This window comes from Rhinolophus sinicus, chromosome 12 (genome assembly GCF_057876585.1).
Source record: "Rhinolophus sinicus isolate RSI-liver-muscle chromosome 12, RSI-T2T, whole genome shotgun sequence".
Lineage (NCBI taxonomy): Eukaryota > Metazoa > Chordata > Mammalia > Chiroptera > Rhinolophidae > Rhinolophus > Rhinolophus sinicus.
This window is the reverse complement of record NC_142512.1, coordinates 1,424,050-1,441,533: the sequence shown is the minus strand read 5'-3', so window position 1 is coordinate 1,441,533 and position 17,484 is coordinate 1,424,050. Positions and strand designations below refer to the sequence as shown.

General features: G+C 39.8%; 1 protein-coding gene across 1 annotated transcript in view; it reads right to left on the bottom strand.

The window, feature by feature from the left end:
* The window catches only part of LOC148756416 (POTE ankyrin domain family member B-like), a 36,519-nt gene extending 20,073 nt beyond the window's left edge, over positions 1 to 16,446 (bottom strand). The window contains exons 1-7 of the mRNA XM_088788962.1: positions 16,152 to 16,446; positions 12,561 to 12,675; positions 12,225 to 12,398; positions 7,010 to 7,116; positions 5,585 to 5,722; positions 3,207 to 3,274; positions 822 to 872 (exon numbers count right to left, since the gene is read on the bottom strand). Coding sequence (XP_088645088.1) covers positions 822 to 872; positions 3,207 to 3,274; positions 5,585 to 5,722; positions 7,010 to 7,116; positions 12,225 to 12,398; positions 12,561 to 12,675; positions 16,152 to 16,402 — 904 coding nt within the window. The 5' untranslated portion in view covers positions 16,403 to 16,446. The remainder of the gene's footprint in view (positions 1 to 821; positions 873 to 3,206; positions 3,275 to 5,584; positions 5,723 to 7,009; positions 7,117 to 12,224; positions 12,399 to 12,560; positions 12,676 to 16,151) is intronic.
* Positions 16,447 to 17,484: the final 1,038 nt, after the last annotated feature.

The following is a 17,484-nucleotide window of genomic DNA, read 5'->3' as shown; positions in this document are numbered from 1 at the left end:
TTATAATTGCCATGGTTATTGCCAGAGTAATGTATGTACAAAGACCTGTGAAATACTCACCAAAAGGCAAAAAAGTAACCAGCATTGCAATTTTTAATGGATGATACAACTGAAACCATTACCAAGGCGCGTCACCATATTACTTGCTTTTAATATTTTAAGCAACACCCAAAATTAAGTCAGGCCTATAACTGTTGTGCAGAAAAGATTTCACACAGCAGGCCTGACTGCTATCCTTTGAAAGTCCTACTTGAACGGCTGGCCCTTGGCTGGTGTCTGGAAACCTGCCTATGGGGAGGGTTCCCGCCATTCCCTAACTAAGTGTGGCTCACGGTGCCTGAACTGCTTGTACAAACAAGGTGGTGCGTGCTGAACACTCGCTTTCCTTCTGGGAATCAGGAATGTTGGTACTTGCTAGGGGGACGCTGCCTATGTGACTGGCGTGCCATGAAAGCATTAGGCACTGAGTCTCATGAGACTGTGGTACCACTAGACAGCGTTTCACGGGTGGTGCCAGAATTTCACAGTGGAGGAATTAAGCACATCCTGCTAACTCCACAGGACATGAGTCTTGGAAACTTGCACCTGGTTCCCTCCAGACTCTGTCACATACACATTTTCTCTCTGCTGATTTTGCTTTCACTGTAATAAATCACAGGTGTGAGCACTACTACAGGATGAGGCCTGTAAAGTGCTCTAGTGAATAACCAAACCTAACTGTGGTGTTAAGAACCTCTAATAAATTGCATTATATGAATTTTTCATTCTTTGGGTGGATGTTTTCTACATGATTAAGGTCAGAAGGAGATTTTGCAGATTACCTGTCGATAAATTTGTTTTCCTTGATTCTTCTTTTGCAGATTCCTGTAGAGCTAGACATATTTGAATAAAGGCGTAAAGGGGATAAACGAAATGATGTCAGAAAATACTGTAAAACAAGCAACCGTCCTATTTTAATCAGAATAGAAAATAGAACATCCTAATGGCAACATCTTGAGTCAGTTCCTAGAGAGAAAATGGAGAGATCTCATTGTCAATTTTCTGCAACTAGGCAGAAAACTATTTTTATAATAGTTATGAATCGGTCAAGTCACTGGGATAATTACAGAAAAACATATAACTATCACTTGTAGTATAATAATGTGCACTGATTATAGAGTTCCTTTGGTTTCTAAGCTTCTTTATTTCTTATAAAACTAAAAACACAGCTCTCGTATGAAAAGGCTGTGGTTAACAGAATAAGTGAAAAATGAAACAAAAAGTGATATCCAACATGTAGGATGAGTTACCCATGGTTATACCAGGAAACTCAACGTTCAGAGAAAAAAGTGTCTTCCCTGTTGACCTGCTGCTCTTCTCTCTCCATCTGATAATGTCCTAGTCACTCTTCTCATGTCCCATTGAAATGCTAGTGCACAATCTGGAAACCTAGGAATGATCTGAGTTTCTCACTCCCCACTAACTTTTTACATGCAATCATCACTAATCCGTATTAACCATAACACTCTCCAGGCTCTACTTTCTTTTGCCACAGCCACTGCCCTAGTCAAACAGGGGCTCTGAGCAGATGGCTTTTGCTGGGGATAAAAATGAAACACCACCGCCTGTTATTGTTACTTCCTAAATGAACAGGATTTCTTTTCAGCAAAACAAATGAGAAAGACATAACCCAGCAAAGACCAACATATTAAATTGAATAAATTAACCTTCCTGACTTTTTTTTCCCCATTCATAATGGATGGGTGAAAACATCACAGTGGACTGATACTAGTCCAAGGAAGTAAAAGCTTCCTTTGTCTGCCAGTTATTTTTAGGCGCTTTTCTTCAATCTATCCTCTATGCGAGGGGCCAGCAAACTCCAACCTGCCATCAGCTTCTGTAAGTAAAGCTTTACTGTAGCACAGTCTTGCCCATTCACGTGGCCCACGACTGCTTTCACACCATAATGGCAGATTTGAGTAGGTATGACGGAGACCACATGGCCTCAAATCAGGCCCTTTACAGAATAAGCTTGCTGGTCCCCGCTTTATACCACAACCAGAGTGTCCGAATGCCACCTCATCTTGTTCCTCGTCTGCTCAAACGGCTGCAGAGGCAAATAAATAAGTGAATGAAAACATTGCCCTTGAAAATTCTGTATTAAGTAACTAAGAAATAAACCAGGGACAGCTCTAAAGTATTAGGGGCACAATAAGGACAAATTCCGTTTCATCTGTGTGTTTCCTATAACTTGCAAAACCACCGACACAAGCGCTTTGATAGAGGTCCACTAAGTTAAAGGGGTCCTCGGACATTTCAGATTGCACAATGCACAAGGTGCCACATCCAGTGAGTAAATAGCGTTTTTGTCATTGTGAAACTTTTCTGTACTTTTATTATAATTGTTAGAGTCCTAAGTTAGGCTATGGGAACATTTATTATGATTATCTTTTGACTAATGGCTACGGAGCATCTTGTTCTAGAGAAATTACACTGTCATGGCAACTATCCAACTAACGGAAGAAAACATCTTCTTCTAATGAGGTCAACACGTCTCACTCTGTTTCACTTATGAGGAAAAAAGGTGATAATAGTGAGACCTTGGTGGCATATCCACATGGAAAATAACCATGCTTCTCAACAAGGCACAGCTTTACTGACTTGTAATAGGAGATACCTTTCAAAAACAGTCTCACTGCCCTTCCTTCACACTGGCTAAGTTTCCAGTTCTTATTGTTTGCCATTTGTTTATGGGACTAGGAAGGTATTGTGGAGCTCCCAGTGTGAGTTACATTACGGTGAGACAAACCACTATGTAGTGACAAGAATTCATTCACTACATGTAATCCATTTGCTGGAAAATTTAAACAAATTTTCATGTTTACAACAAGTCCAACTTGTTGCAAGGTCATGATACAAGAAACATACAACATAGTAACTTAAAAATCGTTTTTCTTATTGACACAAATATCATATGGAATTGTAGAGGTCATGACTAGATCAATGAGTTTCTTTTCACACAATACTCTCTCAGATTTTAAATTACCTACAATTAACTTTTATAATAATTCTGAATGCTAGACTATTAAGAAAAACATTAACTAAGAAAGAAACAATATACATGCAATATACACATTTTTTAACAGCTCTTTCAATAGCAAAACTTTCTTAGTCTTACTGTATGTCTGGTAGGACCACAAAGAATACTTCACCATTAGGAGTCTTACCTCGACTGTTCTTGTCAGAAGACTTTTTGCATGTTTCTCTTTTAAAATCAGAAATTAGTTTGGCGTTGCTATGTATAAAAGAGGTGATAATATTACTGTCTTTATACTGACACGAAAACATTTATCAAAACATGGATTTCTCAGAGTTTTTCAGGTAATGTCTGAGTTAATATAAAAACTTGAATTATCCCATACGCTTCACTTTTGTAAGTTCTAAAGGCAAACAAATAAACAAAAACTCATAGACATAGACAACAGTTCAGTGGTTGTGAGAGTCAGGGGAAGAGAGGATAGTAGAAAAGGGTAAAGGGGGTCAAATACATGGTGACAGAAGGAGAACTGACTCTGGGCGGTCAAAACACAATGTGATGTATAGAAAATACATTAAAGAATTGTACATTTGAAACCTATGTAATTTTGCTAATCATTGTGACCCCTACAAATTTAAGTTAAAAAAAACAAAAAACATGGTAAGTTGTACAAAATTTTTCTTAAGCATGTGATTAAAGAAGACAAAAAAGCAAGGTGAACCAGTCATGTTGAGGGCAGTATAGCTCAGTCAGTTAGTTAGAGTTAGCAGGGGCAAGTGTCGTGAACTCAGAAATCCTAGTTCCATAGTCCACAAGATCCATTTTCGGAGACGTCACTGCTGTTTGGCTCAGAGTTCTCTCTACAAACCAAGCATCTCACTGCCTTATTGTACAGGTTGTCAGAGGATCAAACAGATAATACAGCAAAATGGTAAGCCAATGGAATAAGTTTTTTTGAGCTTTAGATTTGACATTATTTTGCAATTCCAAATAAACCTAATGTGTGCTTTTCATACGTTCTAGCTAATATTCAAATGTTGCAGTTTACAGAAAATGTTTTCAATTTTGGTTATTAGCTACTCTTTCTTTGTGGTTTGTAATTCAGTACATCTCAGCTATTATATAATTTGTAATTAAATGCATTTAGAAATATTTTCCCTCAATAAGTCAGATAACATAATTGCCCCCTATTATCGTAGCTAATCACACCAGTGGCAGAAAACTTATAGAAGCCTAGATCTGGCTTGGACTACTTCTGTCTCATGTTTACCTCCTGAAACTCTGAACTATCAGAACTTTCCAACCTTCCTAGGCATCCGCAGTTGACTTGGAAGATATAACACATGCACACTCATGAGGCATGGAAGGGGTGCAGCTATTCTAACACCAAGTAACCTCCTTTAGATCCAGAGCTTTCTGTGTACTGGCTTCCATGTCAGGCACAACTTTAAATATTCTGAAACCTGAGGCAGAGTCAAGTCACTTGAGAGATTTTCATTATTTTGGAAAACAGATCACTGAGCCTCATCTTAACTAAGGAATCACAGGCAAGTTAGTGCCTAGTACTCTGGGAAAGGCGTTATGGGACCTTCCAGGACCTAAGGAAAGATACTCCATGGGACAGCAAGTGGCCTTGGGGTACAGATCTGGTAACAAAGGAGAAAGGAAAGTCTGATCTTTTCCTGCAGCGTTACTGGCACCTCTCTGACAGCTCAGAACGTTCCAACTAACATGTGCTAGCAGAGGACACAACAAGACACTCAAGAGGGTAAGTCATCACGAGGTCTGGGCTGAGATGTGGGCCCCGCATAGGTTTTCAGTGTTGGGGAAGGGTGTGTGTGGCTAAAGCTAGAAGTCCAAGCTCCCGCGACAGGGTGCTGGTGCTCTGGAATAGGGGCTGAGAATGTAAGCAAGCCCATGTGTGTCGAGTAAAAAATATCATCACTTGGAATTCCAAGTGTGGGAAACCATGAACACCGAGGACTCGGGATCAGCAAGGGCACCTGGGAGCACAGGTAGTCATGACCACAGGACCCGTTTCTATAGCAACCGTGCAGCAACACAATCAATGGAAGCCAATGAATGACCAGAATGACCTTCCTTCCCTCTCCATCTGACTTGTGAAAGAGGATGGTCCCCCTTGGCCTTAGGGAACACTTTGGCTTCTTGAAAAATTCAAGGGGGGAGCACAGCCGATAGCCTCCATAAAGTAGAGAATTTCCTGCTACACTGTACATCTTACACCCCCAAATAACTAGTTGGAAAAGTCAGAGAAGAAACATTATTGGTACCTGACACACAGGGGTTATGCTTGGGATGAAATGGAGAACGTTGGGATCCCTAAAGATAAAGGTCTTCAAAGTTGTGTGATAAGGAATCTGTCCCTTTGCTACGTCTTACACGTCTGACCGGTTGTTTGGTTTCTGGCTGAGGATGTCTACTAACTCACTGCCATTCCCCCACTGCCTGAGCCCAGTTATGAAGTCTCACCTGTTACCTAAGAAGTAACAGTTAAAGTGTTTTGAAGCTCAGTTTGGTGATAACTAGCATTTCAATGTAAACACTTACGCCTCAAAACCTCTAATAATCCCATGGTCTTCTGCAGTCCATCCAATGCAATCTCGAGCAAAGACATCAACACCTGCCTGAAGCAGAAGCACGACTGTATTTGAGGATGCATACTTTACAGCAAGTATGAGGGCCGTTCTGAAATAACAGAGAGATCACTTCACCCTTAGGAACTTTAAGTTATGTAAACAGCACCAGTGATAGTCTTTACCGAGTTCAATATATTGCTTGTCTGTATAGAATCGACCATTTACACGCTTAAGTGTTCATCTTTTAAATTATGTCCAAGGCTACAATCAAGGAACAAAAGAACACACAAACAAAAAAGCCTCTTGCCCCACTTAGGTACCACCTAGAAGTTGCTAATTTAAAGTTCTTTAATAGACAAGTAACTCTGCTGAGGTCACTTATCTGAAGTAGGTGAAGATTTCAATCAAGAATTCCTGTTTCTTCCTAGTCTTATATATGGTGCATCCAAAGTCAGCCAGAAGTCACGTAAGTTAAAGCTACTTGGCAGGCTCAAAACAATAATATTAGTAATAATTCTAGTAATTTTGTCATCGTTCAGTTAATGGTGCTCATAGCATGTGCCGGGCACTGAATCACATGCCAGGTCATGACCCACGACCATCCTTGAAGGAGATATTATTTCCCTCGTTTCCACATCGGGAAACATGTGTGGTGATGACAGTAACGTTCCTATGGTCACACACGTGACACGTAGGAAAGCTGAGCATTGAACCCAGTCCTGAATGAACTGAAAGCCCATCTCTTTTCTTATCACCCATCCGTGGCTTGTCTTCATTAAAGAAAAAGTTTATTCGGTTAAATACCAATTAAAAATAGAAAACAAACAACATCAAAATAGACTAGAAATGAAGAAGGATAAAAACTGAGGACTGTCTGGTAGTAGTAATTCACAGTTGCCTAGGGAAAACCCTACAACATCACTATTCCTTGAAGAAAACAATGTAAAGCAGAGACATCCGAACAACAAATCAACTCCTATTTACATTTAATGTGTATCTTTTAATGAAAACTGAATACACAGTAGAGGTTAAAAAAAAATGTCAGAGAGACTAAATCTAATATTGCATCAGAAACTAAGTTAGAGTCCATACTATAGAAAACTAGTAACATTACTGTGAAAACCCTTTAGCTAATATAATACCATGTGACCAAAAACTACAATGACAAATGACATCAGTCAATATCATAAACGAATATGAATCCTGCAGGATATGCTTCTTCTGTTCACCAGTCAGAATAATTACTTTTCTTCCTAAATGATGACGTGCTGATATTTATAGCTTTGTAATTATAGAATAATTGTCTTCTTATTAATTTAATCTTTGTGACTTGAGTGACTGTTACCACTCTAAAACAATACTAAGTTTTTTTTTAAAAAAGAACAAACAAATGTACCTTTTCCACTTATCAACTGCATGTATGTTTGCATGTCTCTCGAGTAAAAATTCCACCATTTTCTGGCTGTTCTTATGCACAGCAACTAAAAGTGGTGTAAAATCAAACTGTAAAACAGAGAAAACAATTTATAGTTTAAAGAACTACATAGTTCTAAATTGAATTTGAAAACTCATAAAAGATCCTCTAAACTTGAACATACACTAGAGAAAGTAAATACAAAGTAGCCCTCTGTGCTGTCATCTGCGGCTCTTCCCTTTAAAATACCCTCCTCCTTCCTCTCCAACAGATGAACTTCACCTCACTCTCCAGAGCTCCCTTCAAACACTGACAGTCCTGGTTCCAAGAATCTGTGCTCCTATCACAGTCTCTATCACACTAGACTGCAGTTATTTTATCGTTCCCCATCTGAACCCGGAGCTTTCTGAGGGCAGGGGCTATTCTTCACCCCTGTATCTCCAAGCTCGAAAACATAGACACAAATGCTTTAAGTCGTTTTATTGAATTGATAACCTAAATAACTATTTCTGGGGTAGTGTTTGTTACATTGTATTCCAAAGAATATGTACTTTACCAGAAATCATTTACTGTGCCCCAGTAGGAAGATTCCAGAAAGATCACCTGTGTTTGAGAAGTATTATAAAACTGTGCTCTATATGCCCATTACTAAAGAAGTGTTTCAGGCTGCTTAATCCCGATCTGACAATACTTTTCTGTGGCAAACGTTAACGTCTGAAACATCATAGAATATTAGGGATACAATTTGGAGAGTTTTCCAACAGAGGAGAAGGTTTTCTGCAGCTTATACAAACTTGCTTGCTTCTCTTCTATCAGTGTTCTCAGTATCCCAAATGTCAACTTCAGGCTCTCCTGCTCCAAAAGGGTCACTAAGGAAATGGATTCTAAATTAAAAAGAGTTAGGCTTCAAATGATCTTTGATTGCTTATCACTAAATGGTCCATGGGTTTTCTCCAATTATGAGACAATAAGCTTTTATCTTAGCTGTTGATAAACTCAATATGAAATTGCATTTCAGTTACAATGATAATCTTGGGACCCCAATGCCTACCTCCTTTTTCAAAAAATCTGTTTTTATTTTGGTTCTAGTTTAATTTCTATTTAAAATTATTGTATAACTCACACAAAATATAAATCAGAAATAAAATATCATGGCTTCTCAGTTAACGTTTTAATACTGATCTACATGGATTATTTTTAGCATAACGAAAGCGACTAAACCACTTGCATGTTTAAGGAACTATGTTGAGGAGGAAGGTGGAATGCTGTCTGGAATATGCATAACATCTACAATTATACCCATAAGACTTAAAGACATTTCAATGGGTATGATTATTTATAGGACGTATAATGAAAAAGACGGTCTTTTTAATTTATTTTTATTTTTTTAAAGAAAAACAACTTAGGAATTCCAGCTTGAAAAACTCACTATCATTCTAAGGAGATTAATATAAAATACATATAATAAACCAATATAGAATGTCTTGAAAATCTTGAAATGTTTATCAAAATATTCTGTAAAAGACGAATCGCACACTCCAGTGCTTCCGGAGGCAAAGAAGGTGACCCAAATAAGTGAAGAACCCCGGTGGGGACAGTCGCACACTAGAGAACACATGTCTCATAAAGAGGCGCAGCCTCGCCACAGGACACTCAACTGTAGTCGGGAGTCAAGGGGACCAGGCTGGATTCTTTAAGAGAAGCTTGACATCCTTATTTCTTCATGAGTCTCCAAAACTTTCCATGTTGACTCAACATACGGAGGGAAAGTAAACATCTAGGAGCCACAATTAGTCTATAGCCCATTTGGCATTTCATATTTGCTGTTTCCAAATGCTTGTGTCTAATGCGAATATTTGCACGTAAAATCTTTCCGGTTTTTAGTATCATATGCTTCATTAAAAAATTGGGCCCCAACATGCAATACAAGTGTCACTGAGACTCATTATACCCACTTCAAGAATTTTTCCAACTCTTATTCAAAGCACTATCTATTTTTATTTACTTTTTATAGATTGTTAATCCAATGGATAATTACACTATAGGACTCCTGACACTACATTAGTAACACTTCCCATCTGTATTAGTACTAACTTCATGGGATTTGATCTTTAAACCTACCATCTTGATTATGCCACGGTTGTATGAATGTCACAGACATACTGAGAGAGTTTATCACACACTTTGGATCATTGCAGCATCATTTACGGTGGCCAAGGAATGGAAACAACCGAACTGTCCTTCAACAGATGATTGGATAAAGAAGATGTAGTATGTATACACAATGGAATATTACTCTACCATGAAAAAATGAAATGCTGCCATTTGGGGCAACACAGATCAGATAGATCATGAGATTATTATTCTATGTGACATAAATGAGACAAAAAAAAGTCGGGACCATATGATTTCACTCATATGTGAGATATGAAACTGAAAGCAACAGATGAACAAGACAAAGAACCAAAAACTCATAGACACAGACAACAGTTTCGTGGTTACCAGAGGGTGAGGTGGGACAGTGGATAGTAGAGGAGGGTTCGGGGGGGGGGGTTGTGTCAAACACATGGTGAAGGCAGGAGAACTGACTCTGGGTGGTGAACACATAATATGACATATAGATGACGCATTATAAAAATGTACACTTGAAACCTATTTAAATACAATAACCATTGTCATCCCAACAAATTTAATTAAAAAACAAAGAAAACTGGAGATTTACAGAACAACAGGCAAAAAAGTAGGTTCACTATTTCCTATTACTGCAGGAAAACCCTGCTTGCAGTAAGCATTTGTTGATCTCACAACCTGAGCACAAACAAACATGCAAAATTCTTAAAGGGCCCGATTCAACGCATCAGGGGACCACCCATCAGCAAATTTCTCAAGAGTCCCTGAGCACCAGTGAATGACTGATGGCTGAAAGGGAAAAGGTGTTCTTCTTTAAGCCAGTAGATACCGCCATTGATATTTCCTTCCACTTCTCGAGCCCAGAGGTACAGACAGTTCAAAAGTCAGGCGAAGAGTGTTGGGAAGGAGAGAGCCGAAGGAAAATCACCTCTCATACGCCACCTCTTCCAGAGGTTTCTTAAGTATTTGAGATCTGCGATTTGATATGCTGCACTAGTAGTTCTTAACCAAGAGTTGTATCAGAATCTCAGGGAAGTCTTTCTAAATGACACATGTCCAGGCCTTATTAGCTTTACTCAGTCAAAACCTTCAGGGAAGAGCCTAGCTTGTAAGTGGCTGTAAATGTTTTGAAAGTTCCTAGGGTGGGTGTGGTTCGCCAGCACAAGTCTAGCCGAGAACTCGTCCAGTAGACGATCACTTCGGTCTCTTCTCTCGCCTATGTCGCCAATTTCCTCTGACATTGAGGATTAGGCCAAATAAAAGTGGAAGAGGCATGTCACTTATGAAAACCACACTTAATTTCCTGGGTAGGAGTGGCAACGGGATTAATAAACTCAAAATGCAACTTGATTTCCTTATTGCTAAACTCCTTACTTCTCATGGGACGTCTAGACTTCACAGCAGAGTTTAGACTCTTACCGAGGAGGCTCTTCCTGCCAGAACAGGATGATACGTCACTTAATTATCTGTCCTTCCCTCGTTTCCCACTTAATTGCCACCTGTTCACTGCAATCTGGTGGATTCGGAGCCTTCCTTGTTGTGGTCTCAGGGAAGTTTACAACTCACTGACTCTCTCTCCCAAAGTAAGGATTGTTATCCCCCAACACTTAAGAGGACCTTGACTGAGCATATAAACTGAAGGGAAACTAAAATAAAAAACAACAACCTCATTTTATTAATTAAATTAATTGGGGTGACATTGGTTAGTAAAATTATGTTGGTTGCAAGTGTCATTTCTATAATACATCATCTGTGTATTGTATTGTGTGTTCACTATCAGAGTCAGTTCTCCTTCCATCACCATATATTTGACCCCCTTTTCTCTCTTCTTCCGACCCCTCCCCCCTTTACCCTCCGGTAAATATTGTACAGTTGTCTATGTCCATGAGTTTTTGAAAAACCTCTTCTTGTTATTTCCGCTCAAAAGTCAAATTTCCAAATTGCCCTGCATATTTCGGACAGTTATTTCCTTTTTCCCTCTTAGGCTTTGGCCAATGAGAGCTAAATAGCTTTATATAAATCACTTGTTTATAAATAGCAACTTGTCAACAGCAGGAAGATTTCTATGACATTGTAAAATGCCTTTGCTTGTTGGAGTTTTAAGGTAATGCCGATTTCAAAGACAAATTTTGCTTTCCTGCATTGTTTTGCCTTAATTGGAAAACAACTCGAACGTGAAAAAAACACTTAAAAAAGGAAGTGTTGCCTGTAACCAGTTGTGTTTTCACAACTAATTTGTCGTAAGTGCAGAAAGGAGAGCTGCACCCTCTACTGCTACTTTAGAGGTATCATCATGTAAAGTGAAATTTCAGAAAATTAAGTTCCAACTGTTTGCATTCAGGGAACGCTTGAGCTTCCAAAGATGTAAAATTGACTCTTCCTGTGTCAACCAAGGGCGTTCCTGCCGGGTGGCAGTGGCCAGACGTGATGTATGTCCAGGAACAAAAAGGGGTGAACGCGTCCCCATCACCTGCTCCCTCTGTACACCTACAACCCGCCCAGCGTCTCCACGAGGCTGAGCAGGAGCCCCACTCCGAGGTGGAGACCCCAAGGGGGCCGTGGCTGGCAGAGTGGCTACGAGCACAGGCGCATGCCCTTGCTGGATGTCCAGACGTGACTGGCCCTCTTGCCCCAATCTTCAGAACCCCCGAGGCCTGGGCTGCTCAGGGCCTGTGTCCTGCTGCTTCCCCTCCCCACCTGCACACCCCCAGCTCCCCAGCGGGACCCAGGTTCCACTCCTCCACCCACCCACCCCCAGGAGCACCCATCTCCTAGGCCCTGCCCTGCAGCAGCCACCCCCACATACTTCCCTTCCCCCCAGGCCTTCAGTCCTTGGTGGGCTCTGAGCCTGGCACCCACTCCTATGCAGTAACAGGACTGTTACAGGACAGAGCTGGGCCCTTTCTGTGGGCACCCCATTTCCCCTGCCTGACTTGGCTTTGGACTTGATTCTATGGCGACAGGGCCCGATGTACAGCATGCAGTATATATCGACTAGAAATAAAATGCTTGTGGCTGAAACACATGTATTACAAGTATTGTGTAAATACAGTCTGTGGATCTATACCTCATTGGTTGCTTCCATATCTGCCTGGTATTGCAGCAGCTGTTCAGCTATCGCAGTGTTGTGCCCCATGGCCGCGTAGTGGAGAGCCGTGTTGCTACGGAAGTCCTTCATATTTGGGTCCGCTCCATGTTTTAGTAGGATTGTTGCACACTGCTCTTCCTGGCACTCCACGGCCTGTCAGGATTACGTCATTAAATAAACGGTAAATTTGGGGAATTCAAAGTAAGCATTCCACAAGTTTCCACCATTAGTTATAGTTAACTAAGATACATTCATTCTTATTCTAAATACTGAAATCAAATCCATCTCCTGTTGACAGAGCAGGCTACCACATACCTTCATTAGAGCCGTCCTGTTTTTGTTGTCACCGAAATTCATCTGGCATTTTTTCTCTGCTAGAAGAGTCACCACTTCCGGATGGCCAAAGGCGCAGGCCAAATGGAGAGCAGTCCTGTAAGGGTGAGAGGACATTTAGGACATTACAGGGCACTGTCTCAAACATGCAGTTCTGCACGCAATTGTAAACATGACGCACTACTCCAATGCCTTCAAACCCAACATGGAGTTTTCTTCTGCACAAAGGACAATATTCACGAGCTCTTGTTACTCGCCACACTAATGAAAGAGCAGCCTGTGTGACTACAGAGAGCATGACGTGGGGAATCAGCTCAACTCGGGTTTGCTCCTAATTGAACTACCACTTATTAGCTGTCCCTTAGCCTTTGTGTGCCTCCATTTCCTCATCAACAAAAGGGGCATAAAAACAGTAGTTAACATCACAGGACACTGTTGTTGGCTTAAATGGGAATCTATGCAAAGTGTTTACTTAGCTTCCTAGCACAAAACACACAGCTCAATAACTGTTTGGTAATATTATCAGAACTATTACCATCACTACTACTTTACAAGACAACATTTCAATGAAGTAAAATGATATCATTCTACCCACTTTGCAGCCATATTTTAAGGAGTAAGAAAGAACACTGCACTGCACTGGTTCTAAGATGCTTCTTTTTTCATATTTTAACACCTCTCACCCTGGAAGGTAATGTATAGTTCAGAACGCCTTGAAAGTATAGTTGGCAGCATTTAAATAATTTCTTACTGGTACTTACGAGAACGGGCATCCTACCTCCCGTGGTGCCCGACGTGAAGTGAAATAATGGAAACACACCAGACCTTCCGCAGTTCTCGTCATAAGTTGGCATCTAAGTAAATGTTCATTCTTAAGAACCTCATGGGGAAAGAGGACTAAAATCACAAAGTAATTCTTGTTTTGATTTTCAAGAAACTTGAAGCCAAAGGAGACTCAGGATTCAAGTGACTAGGGATGGCTCATTTCATTGACTGTTTAGATTCATAGATTATATGAAAACCGGATGATTTCCAATGATCAATATTCATATTTAATACTATTGTACACTAGCTAAACAGCAAGTTTAGTCACTGTTCACAATGTCCTAACTGTAGAAATCCTTTTGTTTGAAATGAGGGAGGAAAAGCTTCAATTGAGATTAGGTACTAATACTTCCATTTACAATTTTTTATTTTGCTCCTTCTAGGCAAGATAAAGTTTTTAAGGATGAAAAGGGCCTGAGAGACAGATTCTGAGAGTCCTGAGTAGACTGTGTCTGCTGCGTAACAGTTATTCAGGGTATATTTGATGAATGAATGGATTGGAAGAATGGATAACTAGAGCTGGAGAGTTCAATATTTTTAAACACAATTTTTATAGTAAAGCGGTACTTCTGCAATAGTAATGATCACTTATATGTGCTATTGTTGATTTCCATAAAGACAGAACCAAAATGATTAATCAAAAATTATTTAATATTATAGGTAATGAAGCTCTATATAATAAAAAAAAAAGTAATTGTATTTAGAAATATACATATATGAACTTCTACAGGCACAGATAAAAAGACTGCCTTTACTTCTGAAGAGGCTAAAAGTTGCCAGAAAATACCAATCGTTAAAAAATAAAAATAAAATGTAGAAAACAGAAATTGTTTTAATCTATTTTAGTTGTTTACAAGATTATTTCTGGGAATAATGAAATATTACCTGGGATTACTTTATTAATAATAAACTGTTACTAGAATTTCTGTATATGTTCAGTGTAGACATCAGATTTTTTAAAAAGGAAAATGTCACAGTACAAATACTCAGATATCAAGTTTGCACATATTTTTGGCTAAAATAACATCACAGTCTGTGTGTGTGTATAATCAAAGGAATGCTTTTCTCCTTTTCCGATCTACCAAAGTACATCTTTGCACGTACACATGTACGTATTTTCCATACCACCTTCAACTGTCTCAGGTAATTCCATCCTAGGGATGCACTGCAATTTATTTACGAAATCCGTTGATGTGAGTTCTTCACAATACATTGATATTGTAAGCAGTGCTGAGAAAAACAAATTGTATGTGATTTATCTAATTATTTCATAAAGATATTTTAGTACTTGGAATTGATGGGTAAAGGGAATATACATTTTTAAATGTGGTACTTATCACCAAACTGCCTGTTTGAAAAGTCAGAAGCAACTTAAATTTGAAGCAGCAGTACAAATACCATGGCTCTTCGTTTTCTCACCCTTTGAGGATGGAAAAGGTTTTTCATTTTTCTTTCAACTTTAATTCCTTTATTTTACCTGGGACACTAAATATTGGTCACTGAAAGATACACAGAAAGAACTTGGTCCAATTCAAAATTCGAGTGCTTTTTTTTTGTTGTTTTCAGAGACTTCGCTATAAAACAAAGATACACTTTTTCTCTGATATACGTATGCCGTACATAATTTGGAAGTACATTTTCTTTTATTTTGTTATTTTCTGATATACAGAGACTTTTGATTTCTTATATTGCTCAACCAACCTTCTGAACTCTTGCTTTTGAAGTCTTTGCCAACATAAAAAGTCTATAAATAGGCATTTCTGTTTTCTTCTGGTACTTTCCTCATTTCGTATATTTATAATTTTTAATCTATAGTACATCTGGAACTTATTTTTGTGATATGAAAATCTAACGAATTTCCCCAAAATAATTAACAGGTATTTCTCCATCATTCACGAGGAATTCATCTTTTCTACTAACGTGAAATGTCACCACTATCCAGCTCTAGCATCCAACATATATTAGGGTGTTTGGGCATTTTCTGCTATATTCCAATCACTTATCTCTCTTTTCAGCTCTTAGTAAGGAAATTGTGGCAATAGAGCACCTGTTGACACCTAGAAGGGCAAATCTTTGTCTACTATACAAAATGATCCTTAATTTTATCACTCCAATCAAAGAGACTACATGTGCAGCCCAAAACTTTTAAAACCCTGCGAGTTTAGTCGGCTTATGTAAAACATAACTAGAGGCAGAGCACACACGGTGAGAAAACAAGTGTTCCTAGACTGACCACAGCATCTGCCACTGGAAGCTTCCCTTCTAAGGCCCCTCAATAGACACCACACATACCTGGGTGTGCACTGATGTAAAACGGACACTGGGTTTTAGCTGAACTTTTAGCCCACAAGTTGCTCTATTATGGGAATTTGTTTTCTCATTATGCACTTTTCTATAGTATTTAACAATATGGTCTCAAACTGTGCACATCAAAACTAAAATGCTGTATATACTTCTTTGCATCTCTATTATTGATATTTAGTTAAATTTCTTTAAAATTGTCAGTAAAGTGCTTTATAAGGGGAATTATGAGTGACGGGTCCTTGAGATTTTGTTCCTGGTGCTCACAAAGTCGGCCTGGGCACTGGCCCCCAGGTAAGGTCCCACCCGCGAGGGAACCCAGCACAGCCCTGGGTGACAGGAGGGCTGAGCTCCACCTGGATGAGCCGGGCGGGTGAGCCCCTCTCCCAGGTCCCCCCAGCCTCCTCCAGGCCCGCCCGTGGCCACTGGCCTCGCAGTCCTTCTCACCTCTTCTTCCTGTCTCTGTCATTCAATGTCTCTGGATGGAGCGAGAGAAGCCTCTGCACTTCTGATACGTCGCCCCTGTAGGCAGCTTTGTGGATTTCTTGGAGGTCTCTGCCTCGGATGCGGCACCTGGACTCCAAGGAGATGCCATCTCCAGTCTCAGGCTGCCGGCCAACATCACCGCTCTGTGGTCTCTTTCTGAAAACCGAGCGGGACCTGACCTTCGGAGGCCCGAAGCCAAAAAGCTTCTTCATGGCCAAGCCTAAGGGCTTCAGAACCTCCTCGGCACTTCTCACGCTTTTTTTCTCCCGAGCCCAACCAACACCAGACTCTAGAGCAACCAACTCCCTGTCGCCACAATATCCCAGCAGCAAGGTAGGCAGTTTGGAATCTCTCAGCCCAGAATGGCTGTAACCAAGCAACGGTGCACGGGTCAGAGGCTGACGTCATTGTGCATGCGCACAGAAGCCCGGTGGCCAAGGTCAGGGGCACCCAGAGCTCACGTGCAAGGCCCAGGCGTCGCAAGTTTCAGAGATTGCTCGTGGGCAGCGCTGAGTTCCATTCAGTCCTTGGTGGGCGTTGGCCCAGTCTTTTGCTGGGTCGTATGAGCAAAACGTAATAGGAAAATTCATTTCCTGAATTAAGAAAGCAGACATGTAACAGGCAGAGAACTTGGGGGAAGCAAAAAAAAGACAAAAAAAAAACTTTACCCTAAATCTGAAATCTATTAATTTCGATGTATAAAATAGAAAAGTATTTAAAAGCTTGATTCCCAGAGATAACTCTTTTGCATTTTGAAATGTTTTATTTTCAACCTCAGTATCTATCACCTTAGATCAAATAAGCTAGTTAAAAAATTGGAGTATACTTCGTACTTATCCGCTTTTTGAATAAGGCCTGTGAAACTAGAAATCTCTCTTTTCAGTATATATGTTAAGAGAGAAAGGATATTTGCTCCTTTTGCTTCAGGATTTCACCAGTTTCTTCAGTCTTGAATGGCCTGAAAAGATCCACCTTTCCAATCCTTTAGTGGGTACTATAGTCATTTGTCAATTTATGACAACTGGACCAGTATTATAGCCGATCTTTGATTTTCAATCACTTTTTTAAAAACCCACCTTAAATTTGTCACTTAAATCCTTCTATTGTCTTTCCAAAGGCGAGTTTGCATTAGGTTAATGTGTACAATGATTTTGCCAATATTTGAGTATTTAATCATCTTTTTGTCCTTATAAAACTGAGTGGGAAATATAAAAATGAATTTACCAATACCCAGAAGCATAGATCATACAGACATAATACAATTATTAAACTTAGACATGATTAGACATTCTAA